The following is an 18,932-nucleotide window of genomic DNA, read 5'->3' as shown; positions in this document are numbered from 1 at the left end:
TTAAGACTTATTCCGTTTATAAAAATAACAACATAAGATCACAAAAACAGCAGTTGAAAACATACAATCAAATAATCTTCTCCTTCAGGAAGAACTAAAAGTCGGAAAATTTTCTGAAAAGAGAAGGAGATTAATTAGTGTCTCTTATTGCGTAATTAATCAGGTATAGAAGAAAAGAAATTTTGTCGGGACGTCCCGAAAAATTCACCCTAGGAAGGAGAGACAGGGGTAAAATTTTGGGCAGGTCCCTTTGACATCTATGCAAATTTGCTAAGGTAGGGGGGATTAAAGGCAAATTAATTTCATAAATATGCATTTTTTAAAGACAAAATTAAAGGCAAATTAATTTCATAAATATACACGTTAAAAAGGCAGATTTGCTTTTTTTGACGATTTATTTTGTCAAAAATAAAATAAGACGATTCTAGTTGGAAAATTATCAGTTGTACATCAAGTCTGTACGATTTTGGACAATATTCTTCAACGCAAGGGCACTGAGAGGGGGGGGGGGGGGGCTCACGGAATCAAACAACCACTTATAAAAGACAAGAAAAAAGAGGAGTAAAAGGAACCATGGGTTCATTACTCCCAACCTGTACGTCTTTCTTATAATGGGTTCTACACCCATTGGGAACAGCTAGTGAACTAGCTATTCACTGAAGTCCAATAAAGCAGGCAAATCACAGAAAAAATACAGGGAAAGACAGACGAAAAATAAAAGTCTCAGGAATCTCCCTCAGGAAGAAACCCTGAATTTACATATATAAATGTAAATTTAATATAATTTAATATAATTAATTATATGTATATATATTGAATATAATTGAATGTACCAGTTTCACAAGTTATTAATGAAAGCAAAAATACGATTTCAGAAACAACAATAGATGCCAGTACATTACATATGTTGATATGGTAGATGCTCAACCTTATGATCATGGTATATATTCAACAAGTTTCGGAGTATTATTATTTGTATAGCTGCATATTTGAGCTTGATACTACAGGGTGGTGAACATGATAAACATGTATAATGGTCATTTTATAAATGAGGCTCCTAGTATCACTATTTACCCTAAGTCATTATGCAACAAAATTAATTCTAAAATACTGGGTTTAATCAATTAGATTAGGCAATGTTTAAAAATCCATTGTCCTCCTGTTGAATTTTGATTTGTGGCCAGCACTTTCATCACAGCAACACTTTCTTCCATCCTCTTTCAAAACTGAACACCAAACTGAACACCAAACTGAACACCTCTTTCAAACAAAACTGAACAAAACTGAAAATTCGTGCTCCTGAACATTATTTGATGCTTTAAACTTGCTTTAACTTTAAACTTTTTTGATGCTTTAAACTTTTTATAGCATTATACGATTGTGGCATGTTCCTTTTCTATAGTCCATGGATTATACGCTCATCCATACCGTGCAAATAAATCCTTCAAAAAACTTTGTTTTCAAAAACAGTCTTTCTTCCGAAATATATTTTTCCAACTAAAGTACGAAGTTTTTTCTCTAGAACTGATTTGAAAAAACGAACAAAAAAACAACAAAACATTTGGATGTGTGATCTAGCATTAAAGCTATCAATATCTCCTGACTAAAATGAATATATTCACATTGTTTTTCAATCGAAACCTTGGATCTAGTATAAATTCTAGTTAAGCTAATCTAATATTAATCTATAATCTAATAGTAATCTAAAACAAATTATAGCTAAAATAAAAATTAGTGCACTAAAGTTAAAATAATTGGATTGAGGGAACATACCGAGAACGTATTCTGTCTTGATTTTGTCCACCACAGTATTCTTGATAGATAATTCTGAATAAAAACAGGTGAAACAAGATAATGAATAGGAATAAAGTTGCCCAAAAAAGTGTGGGTATCCAGCCCCATTGATTTCCATGTTTGTGTAAAGCAATGACATGCTGTTCATGGGCCGGTGCTAAAAAAAGAAAAAAATTTACATAAATGATATTCAACTGATAATGTGGACAAAGCAATGGCAATTAAGAGAATTTTACATGAAATTATGGAAGTCAATGGGAAGTAAGATTTTTGACCTTAAAAGCCTAAAATTTTTTACTTTGCTTTTTTTCGTTTTTTTCTAGCCTGTCACGCTTTATTTTCACTTCGAGTGAAAATAATAATAGCCATATAAGGCTATCTTAGATAAATCCACATAAAGCCAACTTTTTGAAATTATAACAACCACATAAAGCCAACTTAAATACATAGGCTACAGCTAAAACAGCCACATAAAACCAACTTCAAACTGAGAAAAAAGGTCATTTTAAAGCAGTTTACAAACAACAAAAGCATGGTAATCAAAATTACAAAAATAACAAATCATAGCAGAGTTCACTGGCTTATAAACAACTTCCGTTGTTACGAACAAAAGAACTTCTGTAATGTAGCTTTCTGTATAAACTATGAGCAACTTCTGTTTACGAAGAGGAAAAAATGCTTTGCTATAAGCTAAGGAAACTTTACCTAGCTTTTAGAGTTAATAGAGTCAGCTTAGCTTACAAAATCTGGAATCTGTTTTTAGTTTTTAGGTGTGGCATTTATTTTTAAGAGTAAAGAGTTTTAATATAATATTACTGGTTTATTTATAGCCTTTTCTACAATTACCAGTTTTCTACAATTAATGACAATTTTCCAAAGGTCAGTGTCGTAAAACAAAAAACAAAATTTTAAAAATAATCTTCGGTTCGATAAAGAGGATTTTTTTTCGAATTTCTATATCTTCCTAATAATTGGTGTTTTTATGGGATTTTTTCAAGTGTATGATGGTAGCGACACAAAAAGTCGGTAACAACACAACAATTTATTTTTGGCTAAACAATTTTAAATTTGTCCGAGGGCCAGAAAATAAAATTAATTTTACTTTTTATTATATTTAGCGATGAAACATTAAAAAAAAAAACAGATTTTAATGGTTGAAAACGTGAAGATACGTTAAAAACACGTCGCAGTCACGTCGCGTTGCTGGAACATCACGGTACCAGATCATTAATGCTCCTCCCAGACTTAATAAAGTAGCTGATTTGTGTGTTGATTATGTTTGTTACCGTTTATCGAAAATGTTTGTGTTTGATACATTTTCTTTTTTTTGTACTCCACAGTGTCTGTCTTTGTTGCAGGTGATAAATAAATGACGGAGAATAAATAAATATTCGTTATTTGCATTTTTATCCCATACCTCCAAGGATTTTTGCCAAAACACTGCATCTTGCTAGCTCTATTTTTATTCGTATTCCCTTCTCATCTTTGAGGAATCCTGGCGGTGATATTTCCTATAAAAAATCTTTCCCTAAATATGATGGCAATTTATAGTTCAACAGTTCGGTAATTGGAAATTTTTCTAGCGACCTTTTTGACACTGATCTTTTCGAGAGATGATTGGAAGGGGAAAATTGTACTTTCATCTTGAATCTTCAAGATGTAAACGACATTGATATGTAATAGATAACTAAGGACAAATCGATTTAGTAACGTTCTTGATTCAAGCGAATACATAAAATCGCATGGAAGCTATAAATTCAGTTACCTTGTAGAATTATGCAGAAGAGGCAAAGGGGAAATCTTTGCCCTTATGGAACTTGACGGAGCGAAAGTGCAAGTGGAAAAGTGGAAGTGCAAAAATGGAAGATTGAGCATAAGTTGAAGTGGAAAAATGGAAGACGGAGGAAAAGTGGAAGTGGAAAAGTGGAAGACTGAGCACAAGTGGAAGTGGAAAAGTGGGTGACTCTGCATAACTTAAAAGAAAATGAAAGTTGCAAGCGCGAAAGTTGCAACTAATATAGTAGTGTAAGTAAAAAAGTTCACCAAAACATGTCAGAGGTTTTGGTGTCACAACCCCCCCCCCCGCTTTATCTCTCAGTTAGCAGCTGTGACGGTAGGTCCGCTTTACCGTCAACAAAACACGAAAAGTTTGTTTTTTTATGCCACTATTTTTCCGAGGGGAGTCCTTTAGATCAATGGTAGCTGTAAAATCCCACTTCCTTACGTGCCACTATCCTCCACACGTGTTGCTAAAATCAGGACAATGCTTTATCCCAGGATAAGCTTGATCTATACGTGGACAGGACCCTTAAAGTATCTAAGATGGTGAAAATGAAACCTGGTTCTTTGAATTGATTAAGTAGAAACTTAAACAACCGTATAGCTTATTCCATAATAATTAGAAAAAAGGGAATTCAATGTTTGATAAAAAAAAAAACTCCGTATGGAGTTATGCGGTTTTGGTAGTAGTGGGTGCCAATTTGAAAAAAAAAACATGGGTGAAAAATCAGAAAAAAAAGCAAAAAACTCATGGCAAAGAACACCGTATGAAGTGTATCATTATTATTGTTAGTACGGGGGGACTGACAAAATGGAGCCGAGGCTCAAGCCACAAGGGCCAATTGCTTCAAGACCCCCCCCCCCCCCAAAAAAAAAAAACGAATTGTTTGGGGATTATGAGCAGATTTCCCCCTTTCTTTATCATATATCCTGCCACCTGTTGTACCTTACGCACCACAACTGCATCCTCCAGCTTAACCTCTATATTATGTAATGTCTCCAGCCGGTACCTAGTCCCGGCTTGACATTTTTCCATTAGACGCTATTGGATGTGGTAACCACGGCTTCCCAATTTGCCCCAAATATTGTAATGGAATGGCTCGCGGTCCCTACTACTGTACCGTAAATATAGAGTATGTTAATACACTATTACGGTATACGCTGTTCCAGGGTAAGGTAAAGTGACCGAACGATCAAACGGGCCAAAATCTAGGCCAAGGGTGCCCCACCTGGGTAACGACTAAAATCTCTTTGGAGGGTAAACGGGCTCCCCAGTCAATATACTAAATGACGGCATTTCTCGCAAACTCTTTCCCTACCCTGCCTGGGTTCCTGGAAAAATAATCTCACGGCTGTAGAAAATAGCTTACTTGTATTCTTCCAAAGGTAGGAAAACACGCATCAATAAACTCTCAAGACAGGCTCCCTAAACGGGGTCTCAAAGTCGACTCCTAACAGAAACACTCCTTCTGTACAAAAACAATTTCTGTAGGGGTGGACCTTAGATTGGCCCTGACAAATCCGCTAAATCAAAGTTCAAATCCCTGGCTTCTTTTGAATAATATTACCTTTCAATGGCCTAGATGCAGAAGAACAAAATAGAATTTAGCTTGAAAGTTTATTTATTTCAAAACAACTATAACTTAGCAACGAGAGTTTAACTTATCATTGAAAATTGTACTATAGGCAAATCTAAGCAAAATGTAATTAAGAAACGAAAACAGGTGCTTTATCTGCAAGAGAAAAGAAAGAGGGGTGAAACCCCAACAGACGCCTTCTTGTTTCCACGCAAGCTGACAATACTGGCAAATTGGGAAAACAGCTCTTCAATTCAAGTGTGATGATACCCAAAATTCCCAATTCCTGCAACATATTCAATAAACATTCGTATGTCAGACTTTTAATTCGTAAAGGATGTTTATTCAGTTTAGAATTAAACTTTTAAACTAGTTCCTTTTCTTCTTTACTTCCCACCTTTCTCTACCAATTTTTTTCAACCCTCTTACAAGTCAATATCCACATAGCCCCCTTCCAACAAATCCGAGCGAAGGTTCAGGCCCATAACAAGTTATTGACACCCCAGCCTTAACTGCTTCATCAGACAATTTATCACCTATAATCCCAGAATGTCCCAGGGCCCAGATTAGTGTAATACGGTTACCATTGAACGGATAACCATACATGGTTATCATATATGATATAAATGTTCCTAACTGTACTTAATTCGTCTAGTCTCTCAGCTGCCTATTCTATTTCAAACATTTCAGCCTGGAAGATAGTTGCAAATTCCCCTAAGTGATAACTTGCAACCCCTTCATTCATATTAAATAAAACAAAAATAATTTTTCCATAACATAAATAATGTTTTTCAACTGAAAGTAAGGAGTAATATTAAAACTCAAAACAGACAGAAATTATTCCGCATATGAGGGGGCTACCCCCCTCCTCGATACCTAGCTGTTCACGCAAAAAAATTTTTTTTAACACTTTTAAGAAAGATTCTTATTCTAAATAAATTGCCCTTGTGTTTCAGGAGTCGCCCTTGTGTTCTAAAAAATTGGGACAAATAATCAAGCTTTAGCATAAAAAGCAAGGTATCGATGAGGGGGGCACCTCCCCCCCCCCTATATACGGAATAATTTTTGTTCGTTTCAAGTTTTGATGTTGCTTCTGACTTTCGACTGAAAAACCTCGTTCTTTTATTTAATTTCTGATCGTTTTTAAAATAATGCCGGTAAATCTGGCTCCCTCTTCATGAAAAATACCCTCCCCTACTGGAAACTCCTCCTTAGAAAATTTCTCCTACATAAAATAACCCCTCCCCTGAAATTCCCTCCAGAAAATTCCATCCTCACTGAAAATTTTCCCCTTAAAATTTCTTGCAGATGATTCCGCCTGAACAGCTGTTTCTGAAAATCGTCCAGTTCTGAAACCCAATTTAGAATACAAGACTTTTGGTCTCAGGATTCCTCATAAGGTACCAATGAATTAACCGTTTCCTCACTTTCAGGGTCTTAGAGTAACCAACCTATATGACACATAGGTGAAAAACCAGAAAAAAAGCAAAAAATAATTTTGGCACGAAAGAGCTTAAGAAGGTGTAGATTTCACTTGAAGGCACAGTTATCTTTGGGAATCAACATATAGGTTATGGTCCGGTAAGGTGTTATCTTTGGGAATAAACATATAGGTTATGTACGGTGGAAAATATGCAGGAAATATGGAGGAAACACAGAGAAAAGTAAATAGTACGGATAACATGTAGGACAATAACATATATGTTGATTCCCGAAGATAACACCGTACTGGACCTTAACCTATATGTTGATTCCCAAAGGATCAACACCATGACAATTCATATTGCAGTGGTCAAGTACTATAACAACATATATGTTATGGTCCAGTACGGTGTTATCTTTGGGAATCAACATATAGGTTATGTACGGAGGAAAATATGCAGGAAATATGGAGGAAACACAGAGGAAAGTAAATAGTACGGATAACATGTAGGACCATAACCTATATGTTGATTCCCGAATATAACACCGTACTGGACCTTAACCTATATGTTGATTCCCAAAGGATCAACACCATGACAATTCATATTGCAGTGGTCAAGTACTATAACAACATATATGTTATGGTCCAGTACGGTGTTATCTTTGGGAATCAACATATAGGTTATGTACGGAGGAAAATATGCAGGAAATATGGAGGAAACACAGAGGAAAGTAAATAGTACGGATAACATGTAGGACCATAACCTATATATTGATTCCCGAAGATAACACCGTACTGGACCTTAACCTATATGTTGATTCCCAAAGGATCAACACCATGACAATTCATATTGCAGTGGTCAAGTACTATAACAACATATATGTTATGGTCCAGTACGGTTTTATCTTTGGGAATCATCATATAGGTTATGGTCCAGTAAGGTGTTATCTTTGGGAATCAACATATAGGTTATGTACGGAGGAAAATATGCAGGAAATATGGAGGAAACACAGAGGAAAGTAAATAGTACGGATAACAAGTAGGACCATAACCTATATGTTGATTCCCGAAGATAACACCGTACTGGACCTTAACCTATATGTTGATTCCCAAAGGATCAACACCATGACAATTCATATTGCAGTGGTCAAGTACTATAACAACATATATGTTATGGTCCAGTACGGTGTTATCTTTGGGAATCATCATATAGGTTATGGTCCAGTAAGGTGTTATCTTTGGGAATCAACATATAGGTTATGTACGGAGGAAAATATGCAGGAAATATGGAGGAAACACAGAGGAAAGTAAATAGTACGGATAACATGTAGGACCATAACCTATATGTTGATTCCCGAAGATAACACCGTACTGGACCTTAACCTATATGTTGATTCCCAAAGGATCAACACCATGACAATTCATATTACAGTGGTCAAGTACTATAACAACATATATGTTATGGTCCAGTACGGTGTTATCTTTGGGAATCATCATATAGGTTATGGTCCAGTAAGGTGTTATCTTTGGGAATCAACATATAGGTTATGTACGGAGGAAAATATGCAGGAAATATGGAGGAAACACAGAGGAAAGTAAATAGTACGGATAACATGTAGGACCATAACCTATATGTTGATTACCGAAGATAACACCGTACTGGACCTTAACCTATATGTTGATTCCCAAAGGATCAACACCATGACAAGTCATATTGCAGTGGTCAAGTACTATAACAACATATATGTTATGGTCCAGTACGTTGTTATCTTTGGTAATCATCATATAGGTTATGGTCCAGTAAGGTGTTATCTTTGGGAATCAACATATAGGTTATGTACGGAGGAAAATATGCAGGAAATATGGAGGAAACACAGAGGAAAGTAAATAGTACGGATAACATGTAGGACCATAACCTATATGTTGATTCCCGAAGATAACACCGTATTGGACCTTAACCTATATGTTGATTCCCAAAGGATCAACACCATGACAATTCATATTGCAGTGGTCAAGTACTATAACAACATATATGTTATGGTCCAGGACGGTGTTATCTTTGGGAATCATCATATAGGTTATGGTCCAGTCAGGTGTTATCTTTGGGAATCAACATATAGGTTATGTACGGAGGAAAATATGCAGGAAATATGGAGGAAACACATAGAAAAGTAAATAGTACGGATAACATGTAGGACCATAACCTATATGTTGATTCCCGAAGATAACACCGTACTGGACCTTAACCTATATGTTGATTCCCAAAGGATCAACACCATGACAATTCATATTGCAGTGGTCAAGTACTATAACAACATATATGTTATTGTCCAGTACGGTGTTATCTTTGGGAATCATCATATAGGTTATGGTCCAGTAAGGTGTTATCTTTGGGAATCAACATATAGGTTATGTACGGAGGAAAATATGCAGGAAATATGGAGGAAACACAGAGTAAAGTAAATAGTACGGATAACATGTAGGACCATAACCTATATGTTGATTCCCGAAGATAACACCGTACTGGACCTTAACCTATATGTTGATTCCCAAAGGATCAACACCAAGACAATTCATATTGCAGTGGTCAAGTACTATAACAACATATAGGTTAAGGTCCAGTACGGTGTTATCTTCGGGAATCAACATATAGGTTTTTGTCCAGTACAGCGTTTTTGACATTTGTCAAAAAATGGATGAATTGTCTCGTAGGTTTGCTAACCGCTGCAATACAATTGCCAATTTTCCACTGATTTGTCTTCTATCAAGTGCCTAATGTCGTAATGGGCTTCTCACGAGGGTAAATGGCCAATTTGATAACGGAACCCTTGGTCGGCTATATAGCGTGTTTTTCGGGCCATGTGTGGTATTTTTGACACCCTTTTGGAAATTTTTCTCCGCCTCTGACAAATAGCCGTTGTTCTTCAGATTCTCCAAGTGTTTTCTTAGTATCTCCATTTGGACCCATAATAGTTACATTTCCCGAAGGGACGGTATTTTTTGAGATTTGTCAAATATTGGATGAACTGTCACGTAGATGTGCGTACCAATGCAATAAAACTATCGATTTTCCATTGATCTGTTTTCTATCAAGTGCCTAGTGTTGTAAGTTGTAAATTTGTTGAATGAGTATTTAAAAGTTAAGCTGTCAGTATGGGTTCGTATTTCGTATGTCAGTGTCCTTTTCGTTTTTTTATATTTTTGTTCACACCCACTTAGTGCGTATTTGTTACGTATAGAGTGTAACAATAAATTAATACTATTATTATACTATTAATGTTCTTATCTTTACAGACTAAAACCGTAGTCACATTTAACTAATTAGTTTTGCTTTTTTACTTTCTCAGTTCAATTTGGCAACACTGACTAATAAGTGGTACTTTTCCGATAATTCTATTATTCTAAAACAACTAAAACAAGAACCCTAGAATAACGGTTCTTCGGCACGAATAGACACAAGGGTTCCTGGGAACAAAAAATATTTTTATTTGGTTACCTTGACTTTACCGACATTGCATGTAGTGCCAGTAGATTGAAACATTTTCACCCTTCCTATTTACCTTTCCCAGAATTCTCCAGGTACCCATTTAAAGCTGGGTCGACTCTGGCTGAGCTTACAGTCACGCCACTGACCCCCCTTCCCCAACCAACCAAATAATTGGGTACACTAGGATTCGAACCCTCGTCCTCTCGGACAAAGGATCGTAAATCCAGCGCACCAATCCACTTGGCTAGGAACTCGTATATATATATATATGTATATATATATGTATATACATATGTATATATATATATGTACATATGTATATACATATATATATATATATATATATATATATATATATATATATATATATATATATATATATATATATATATATATATATATATATATATATATATATATATATATATATATATATATATATATATATATATATATATATATATATATATATATATATATATATATATATATATATATATATATATATATATATATATATATATATATATATATATATATATATATATATATATATATATATATATATATATATATTTATATATATATGCATAAATTTTTTCTCTTAAAAAGAGATTACCTTCATTGATTTCCCTCACATGAATTGCATGTTTCAATTCCTCCATATGGACTTTATCCGACGTTATGTACAATACCGATGTTAAAGGATCAGTTAATTTCACAGGAAACTGTACTGGCTCATTCCTAAAAAACAAAAGTCTCACTTAATTTAACCTTGAGACATAATACCGTTGTCAGACTGTTTGATAGCAGTCACTTTGAAAACTCAAAGCACTTTTTAGTCACGGTTACATTGAAAAAGAAAGGAAAAGAAAAGCTTATAGGCTCTTTGTCTATGAAAATGCCCGTAAAACAAGAAGCACTGGCTGTGATTATAAAGCCCGAAATGAATCGAGTCCCTCGATACCCGAATTGACAAACTTCCATCAAAATAGACCCAGGAAATAATACAGAAAGCAAATTTTCATTAATAGCCAAAAGCCCCTATTTAAATAGTTCTGATCCATAAGCCTTATTTGTTATGATTGTAATTCAAAGAGTTTTCAGAGTGAAATTTACTTTGGTTATTAAAGTAAATCACAACTTATTTAATTTCGACATGAGATATTATCGTTTAATCAATTCTGAAATACTAATTAAAGATTTTATACAGCATATCAGTGATTTTTTTTTCAGTTTTCATGGAATACTCCTACAACAAAAACAGACGTGTCGTGTTTGTTTTTTCTTGTTTCGTTTTTTTTTGCCAGAAGTGGGTAATACAATAAATTATTATCGTTATTATTAAACTTGTCGTAACTTTAAGGCTACCTGAGAAAAATTAGTTCGCAAACACTAATCCCTCATCCCCTTATCCTTCATGGCTGGCTACCTCCAGTAATTCCCCGTTTGCCACTTCCAGCGCCATCTCATAGGCCATTTTTATAATCCTACCATGGCTTATTCTAGGTGACAAACTTTTCTTTTTCAGACTTTGACTTTTTCAGGTCAGGGTAAGACAAATTTATCTTTGCCCCACTTACAAACATAGAAAAAAGAAGTGGAGTAAACAGAGAAGAGGAAAGAGAAGAAAATAAAACACACGAAAAAAGAAACAATACGAAATCCTAAAGTAAATTAAGCAGCACGCATATATAATGCGAAATGAAACAATAAAAACAAAATGTATTATCTAAACTCTTCTTAAGGAAATCCCATTGTAGTGAGCTTATAACATCTAAAGGGTCTGAAACAGTGTTTTTCTTTTAGGTAAAATCAAGAAATTATTGCAATACAACAGGAAACTTAACAAAACTTTGAATAACGACAAAACCATGCAGTAACCTTAATCCGTTCGATTTTAGGTGGAGGATCCCAGTGGCAAGTTATACAGCATGTGGGGAGAGCCGGGACGCAATATAATTCAAAATGCTGACAACAGCTTTACTTTAGTGCGGCGAATTTGACGTAACTGGCGCAAATATACTGGTGCAGACGTAAGGTCTAAAATAAAATAATGCAACTTTTCTTTCTTTGTCAACCAGACACAATGGAAGCTGAGGCCTATCGATGGAAGTGATTTTGTGATGTTTAAACTACACACAGAAGAATGGAAGGATATATATATATCCTTATATATCCTATATATATATATATATATATATATATATATATATATATATATATATATATATATATATATATATATATATATATATATATGTATATATACATATATATTATATATATATATATATATATATATATATATATATATATATATATATATATATATATATATATATATATATATATATATATATATATATATATATATATATATATATATATATATATATATATATATATATATATATATATATATATATATATATATATATATATATATATATATATATATATATATATATATATATATATATATATATTCATATATTTCCTAGATTTTTCTGTGCCTTCAGAGGCGCCTACGGCATAGACAAGGAGTCTCTAGTCTTCGCGATATCCTGCTTCCGCTAACATATCTTCCCACTCGGGTTACACATACGTGTTAAGAGAGCGGAGACCTGACTCGTATGTACGGCGTAAAGTACTCTTGGGGCGAATAAAGCTCCAACTTCCTTTAAATGCTTTTCTATTCTCTCTTTCCACCCCGTTCAGGGACGAACCACTTTTTGTTTTGCCCCAAATGGATGGTAAAAAAAATTGGTAGGTTGGTCTTGGGACGACCCAATCATCGTTTTGCCCCACATGAATGGCCAAAAAAAGAATCTTTGGTATGTTGACGCTGCCATCTTAACCTTCCTTCCAATACAATACTAGAGTGGGGTCAAACCACATTTTTCACACAGCTTATTGTTTGATATAGGGTCAGTCAAATGAATCCCTAAGACTATCCTCAGACAATCCCTCTAGAGAACATGTAACGTTTCTTTCTCAGCCTTTTGGAGCAACCGCCTTTCAAAGCCATACTTGATCTTGTCATTACCGTGGCCACCGGTATTCTATCTTAGCTCGCAGACTTATCTTCATACCTACCAAGCTTTTCCAACCGAGAACTAACACCCTGCGCTTAGGCTTTTTTTTTACATCTTCACTTACTATTATAAATATTATTGTCAAAAACAATAGCGTTGATATTTAGCCCTTTTTGAAGGCTGAGGACATGTGGGCATGGTCAGTCATAAATCTTTGAAAACACCTTTTATTTGGGGTTTCCAATCGCCTTCAATAGAAATTCATAGACTATTTGAGTTACCCTTATTCCATGACTATTTACCTTAGTTCTGTCCTAGGATAGGTCGATGGATGATAGACTATCTATCAACAAGTGAAATGACATCATTTTTATACAATTCTGAAAAAGGATTATGCCAGTTTTGACTCTCACCCAGACTATCTGTCTTGGCTCTTTCTCCAATTCAAGCTGCCTTCAAGCGATGGCTAGTTGGAGAAAAAGCCAAGATAGATAGTCTGAGTGGGAGGCAAAGCTGACATAAGCCTTTTTCAGAATTATATAAAAATGATGTCATTTCACTTGTTGATTGACCATCCGTTTGTTTAGCTATGGCTGATCTAGGACAAAATATCCTTTTTTCGAAGAATTCATAAGATATTAGAGAACTCCAAATAAAAAAGAAGAAGGATCAATACTAGATCAAAGGATAAGGTCTGTTTTTATTTTTATTATTTTTTTCTTTAAGAATAGATCTTTATTTACTTGTACCTTGATCTTGTATCTTCTGACGACTCCGTTATTATCTTTCCTTACATCTGATTCCATCAAACATAAGAAAGTCATTCAATGTTCAGTATATAAGAAATTGACTTTCGACGCTAAAAAGAGGACATCTCTATGTTTGATTGTCATAGCTACCACTGTGATAATTTACATTTATACGGATCCACCGAGCCAAAATAAGGAAATTATATTGTCCTAGGGAATCTACGGAAACTTTGGTCAAAAACAAACAGAAAAGCCTCCAAAATTTGTGGCAGCCCCCCTTCCTGCCTGGATTTCGAGAAGGATTTCGTTTTTTTTAAGATACATAATTTTGTTCGGGTAGATCCCATATGTTTTCTGGTAGATCTAAGAAGAAAAGGAGCTGACAGAGGCATAACTAGGAGGCCAAGAGTAGGCAGCATGGGCTCAGGCATTCAATGTTCAGTTTATAGAAAATTGACTTGTAACGCTACACATAAGACAGTATATGCTTGACTTTCAGGGCTACCATTGTTTGTTTCTTCCTAAGATCTCTAAAAAAAAAGGTTTTGACTTACTTCAATTCAACAGGTGGGTCCAAACAGCCTGCGTCACAAGCATAGTAATGCCCATCACTTCTATCCAGGGCAACATAGATGGCGGCTCTGTTGTCTGGCATAACTGATACTGTGATATTGACATGTGTGGAGTTGCCATAGCTAATCCTCCTATGATAATAATAGAAATAATATTTATTTGGAGAGACAACAAACGCCGATACGCCACCTCCGAAAGCTTTCAGTGCAAACTACTCAGCTTCTTTGTAATATTCGGAGGATAGAACTTATTTACTATCTGTCGATTCCTATACCAAAGAGGAAGATAGAGAAGAAAGGCACACTTGTGCCTCTTTAAAGAGGCGACCTACCACAATGATAAGCGATTTCCGGTTCTAGCGGTCGCAGAGAGACGGCGGTGATCCCACCACAGCCCCCATTTAACGTTGTCTGATCGGGCTGAAATTTAGAGGATAAGCTTTCTTAGGGCCTGGGAGCTTATCCTCGAAATTTCAGCTCAATCCCATCACTCCTTCCCTGTTTTCCAAAAACCAAAAATAGCCACTTAATGTTCATCATTTTTTTTTTTTTTGTTAGCCATGCCTACAAGCCATAGTTGGCAACGGATCCGGGTGAATGAGGACTCATTCGAACCGGAATTCGACCTGTTAGGGCCTTTTGATATTTTCAGACCGAAAAAATTATCCCCCGAATTTACATTTACGAAAAACCTCGTTTTCCTATAAGAGTCCATGTTAATTTTCCCACCACAGCCCCACTTTAACGTTGTCCGATCGGGCTGAAAATTAGAGGATAAGCTTTCCTAGGGCCTGGGAGCTTATCCTCAAAATTTCAGCTCAATCCGATCACTCCTTCCCTGTTTTCCAAAAACCAAATATCAAGTTTTGAGGGGAATGCTTGCGTCAAAAATAGATTGTAGAGACTAAAAATAATGTGACAAGTGTCCCTGTGGTACACTGGTCGCTATTCCTGACTATTAGGCGGAAGACCCGGGTTTGATTCCCCGTCAGAGAAATTTTTTATATATTGAATTTAAAGTTTAAAAAAGAAACTGAGTTTCTTTTTTAAATACAATCTATTAAATCCTTCGGCTCAACAGGCGTCTGCAGAAGAATATCACAGTCGGCCTTCAGGTTACAGGTAAGTCGCCACTGCTTTGATAACATGCCGTATACCCGCATGCTCGAAGAAAAGTTGAAAAAAGAAAATCTTACTGTGCATTTGATTTGAGTATTCAGGAATTAAAAGCCTTAACACAAGAATCTTCAAAAGAGGGAGGTTTGGGGGAAGGCAACCCCCCAACTTTAACTCCTGCCACGATCAGCTAACAGTTAGTCAAGCAATAATAAGTAATAAACTGTACAAAAACGTGCAGAAATTATTTGAAAAAAAATACTTTTTCCAAAGAGTTAAAGTGGCTTAGTCACAATTTAGAACCTTAAAACATCCAGGGTGTAGGAGGTAGTGTGGGGGGGCTGCCGCCCCCCAAACCCCCGCTTCCGTATATGGAAGGGGCTGTGCCCTCCTCAACGCCTCGCTCTTTACGCCAAAGTTTTTATTGTTTAAAAAAGAGTTGTGAGAAAGTCAAACTTTAGCGTAAAGAGCGAGGCGTTGAGGAGGGCACAGCCCCTTTCATATTTCCATTTTTTTCAACTGACTGGTGAAAAACCAGGTTGGAATTACGATACCACGTAAGAAGAGACTAAACAAAACAAACCTAAATCACTTTTTTGTAGGTATTTATCATTGTCAAGAGGAAGAGGATGCTCTGCTTCTCTCTGAGAGCTCTCTAAGGAGTACTCTTGTTCCTCTCTGTCCACTGTGATGGATACCCATAATAAGATCGGAGCGTAATTTATTCCAAAAATAACAGCGTCGCACTAAAATTTATTAAACTAAACTATATTTTGTTTTGTCAAAATCATAAAGTAAAACTGGGAATTTCCCAACTACGTGAATTTTTAAATAAAATTAAATAATGATATAAAATATTAGCTAATTAAATAATAAAATCTAATAATAAAAATAATAAAACAAAATATTATAAAATACAATAAAATAAATAGATTATTTAATAAAATAATTGAAACGAAAATTTATATTGTTGTTTACTTTACGAACTTCATCAATTTGGCTTCTGAAAAAATATAATTTTTTGTTTCACCGTTAGGTCTAAGAATCGTAGGATACCATTTTATGGAGAGGGAATATTTGAATACGAAATGACGATTGATTCGAGAGATAGAGAGAGAGAGAGAGAGAGAGAGAGAGAGAGAGAGAGAGAGAGAGAGATAGAGAGAGATAGAGAGAGATATAGATAGAGAGATATAGATAGAGATATAGATAGATAGAAATAGAGATATAGAGAGAGAGAGACAGAGAGAGAGACCTTAGGCTCTATTGAAATTGAGGCAATAATATGCGAGGGATAGTCAGTTCTATTTTGCTTTCATTATATTATTTCGGAGATGTGGAATGAAGGAAACGGCAAGAGTGGCAAGCTCAAATGGACCAATCTATGTCTTTGAGGTTTTACTCCCAAGCCAAAGACGGTTGGGGGGAGGAGGTTTATTTTAAATTTGGGTTGAATAAAGAGGATTTGAAGAATTTTGTTGTTGATAAGAGGGGACAGTTCGGATTTAGGTGAGAGAAGAACATTTTCGTGGAAGTTTAGGCTGGCGACTGGCCCTTATTGTTGCCCAATGTGTGGATGTGTGAATGAGAACTTATTTCATTTTGTATCCGAGTGTGAAGAGCTGTTTGAGCTGCGGAATGAATGTTTTGGACGAGTGTCTGGCAGTGAGTGTTGATTAATTGAGCGGATTGCTGAGAGGAACACATGTGCTATTAAACAGTAGTGTAGGTTTCTTCCTTTAGGGATTAATCATAGGGAATCATGTTTGAGGGGATAGCCTGTTACTGCTTTTTAGGATTTGAATTTTATTATGATTAGTGTTTGTTGGTTAAAATGTTGAATCTTGATGTGTTTCTTTTTTTTCGTTTTGTTGTTCTTTTTTTATTTTTGTTATCTAGAGTTGTATTTTGTTCCTAAGTTTTTTTTGTATAGACTGTATTATGTGTTGCTATGGCCCACAGGCTTTTTGCAATAAATTTTATCTTATCTATTAAATCTTGGAAAAATTTTAACCTTGCGATTTTTGTGAATAAGTACTGAAACCATACTAGCTACGCATGATGAACAAGAACAAAGAAGACAGAAAACTAAATAAAAGGACAAATAAAAAAACAAGGATGATGTTAAACCCTGAATGAGAAATATAGAACTTAGCAGATATTTCGGCAAGGACGTCCACCAAACCGTCTTCAATGCTCTAGCCTTTCGAAGTACTCTTAGACCCACTAATTCTCGAAAATCTTTATCATAAGTAAAGGAAGCTATCAGTTCATTTGGCTTTTGAAACTTCTACCTGCGTGATCTTAAAAATGATGTTAATCCACAATATTCCTTCATGGATGGATGGCCAGAGGGGGGGGTATGTAAATGACCGTAAAATTTTTTCTCTTTCTATGAGCATTTTTTTAGAGAAAACAAATGCGCTCCTTTCAAAGAAATACTACCTACTTTCTCAGATTTCCAATTCCAGTTTCTGGAATTACAACCTTAAAAGAACCTTATTATTTTCCCTTTTACTACTTTGTGGAGCCTATTTTCCCTTGTCTACTTTTTTCTATTAAATTGGCGCAAGGTTCCCTATGAACCAAGCGATTTTTTGACAAGGCTGAAACTGTAACTTGCACCAAAATGACAAAAAATTGCATCACAAGACAAACAATTGAATTCATTAGTCTTAGATCTATCCGTTCACTAAACCTGAATTACTTATTATAATTAGTTATTAGAAATTAGACATAATTACTTATTGTCCAGTAAAACTACGAAAAAAAGACCAAACCTCGGCAATTGAGCAACGGAAATGCACTAAAATGTTCAAATAAATTCGTTTAATAACATATCCAAAATCCGGCCTCACATAAATACCCCCTTTTCAGAGAAAAGAGGGGGGAAAGGGGGGGGGGGGTCTTAAAATTAAATTTATGCTGTATTTTCTTGATTAAAAGATTGTTGCCTAAGTCTGGAGAGACATTAAATGACATCAGAATTGGAAAATTCTATCACTTAGTACCTATTTCCACCCTAAGCGAGGTCAGAGCGGGATGAAAAATCAGAATAGCAAAAGGTCGTTTCCTATTAATTCAAGTTCAGGGAGACCGAAAATGCAATCAGAATTGAAAAATTTCATCAGTTTGTACCCCATTTCCACCGTAGTTGAGGTCAGAAAGGGTAAATATACTACTAGGCTACTACTAACAACTCACCGCAGAACAGCTATACAAGCTCCTTCTTCATCCCAATCTATTCATAGCCTCCCTCTTTATATCCTTCCAGGAAGTTCCAATTTCTCTCATATCTTTCCTTGCGACATCCTCCCACCCCAACCGAGGACGAACTGCGTTCCGTTTAGCCATAGACGGTGGCCGAAAAGGACAATCTTTGGCAATCCGTCATTCT

The 18,932-nt window shown here is 35.3% G+C and overlaps 1 protein-coding gene across 1 annotated transcript in view; it reads right to left on the bottom strand.

Moving 5' to 3' along the window:
* LOC148944246 (uncharacterized protein KIAA2013 homolog) overlaps positions 1-18,932 on the bottom strand; it is a 57,404-nt gene continuing 38,472 nt past the window's right edge. Inside the window, exons 8-11 of the mRNA XM_089099776.1 lie at positions 14,402-14,551; positions 10,680-10,804; positions 1,774-1,951; positions 1-113 (exon numbers count right to left, since the gene is read on the bottom strand). Of these exons, the coding sequence (XP_088955902.1) occupies positions 95-113; positions 1,774-1,951; positions 10,680-10,804; positions 14,402-14,551 (472 nt within the window). The 3' untranslated portion in view covers positions 1-94. The remainder of the gene's footprint in view (positions 114-1,773; positions 1,952-10,679; positions 10,805-14,401; positions 14,552-18,932) is intronic.

The sequence above is a fragment of the Artemia sp. Qi Xiang Cuo genome, chromosome 14, assembly GCF_049724085.1.
Source record: "Artemia sp. Qi Xiang Cuo chromosome 14, ASM4972408v1, whole genome shotgun sequence".
In the NCBI taxonomy this organism is placed as follows: domain Eukaryota; kingdom Metazoa; phylum Arthropoda; class Branchiopoda; order Anostraca; family Artemiidae; genus Artemia; species Artemia sp. Qi Xiang Cuo.
Note: the sequence above shows the minus strand (reverse complement) of the source record. Positions and strands in the feature narration are given on the sequence as shown.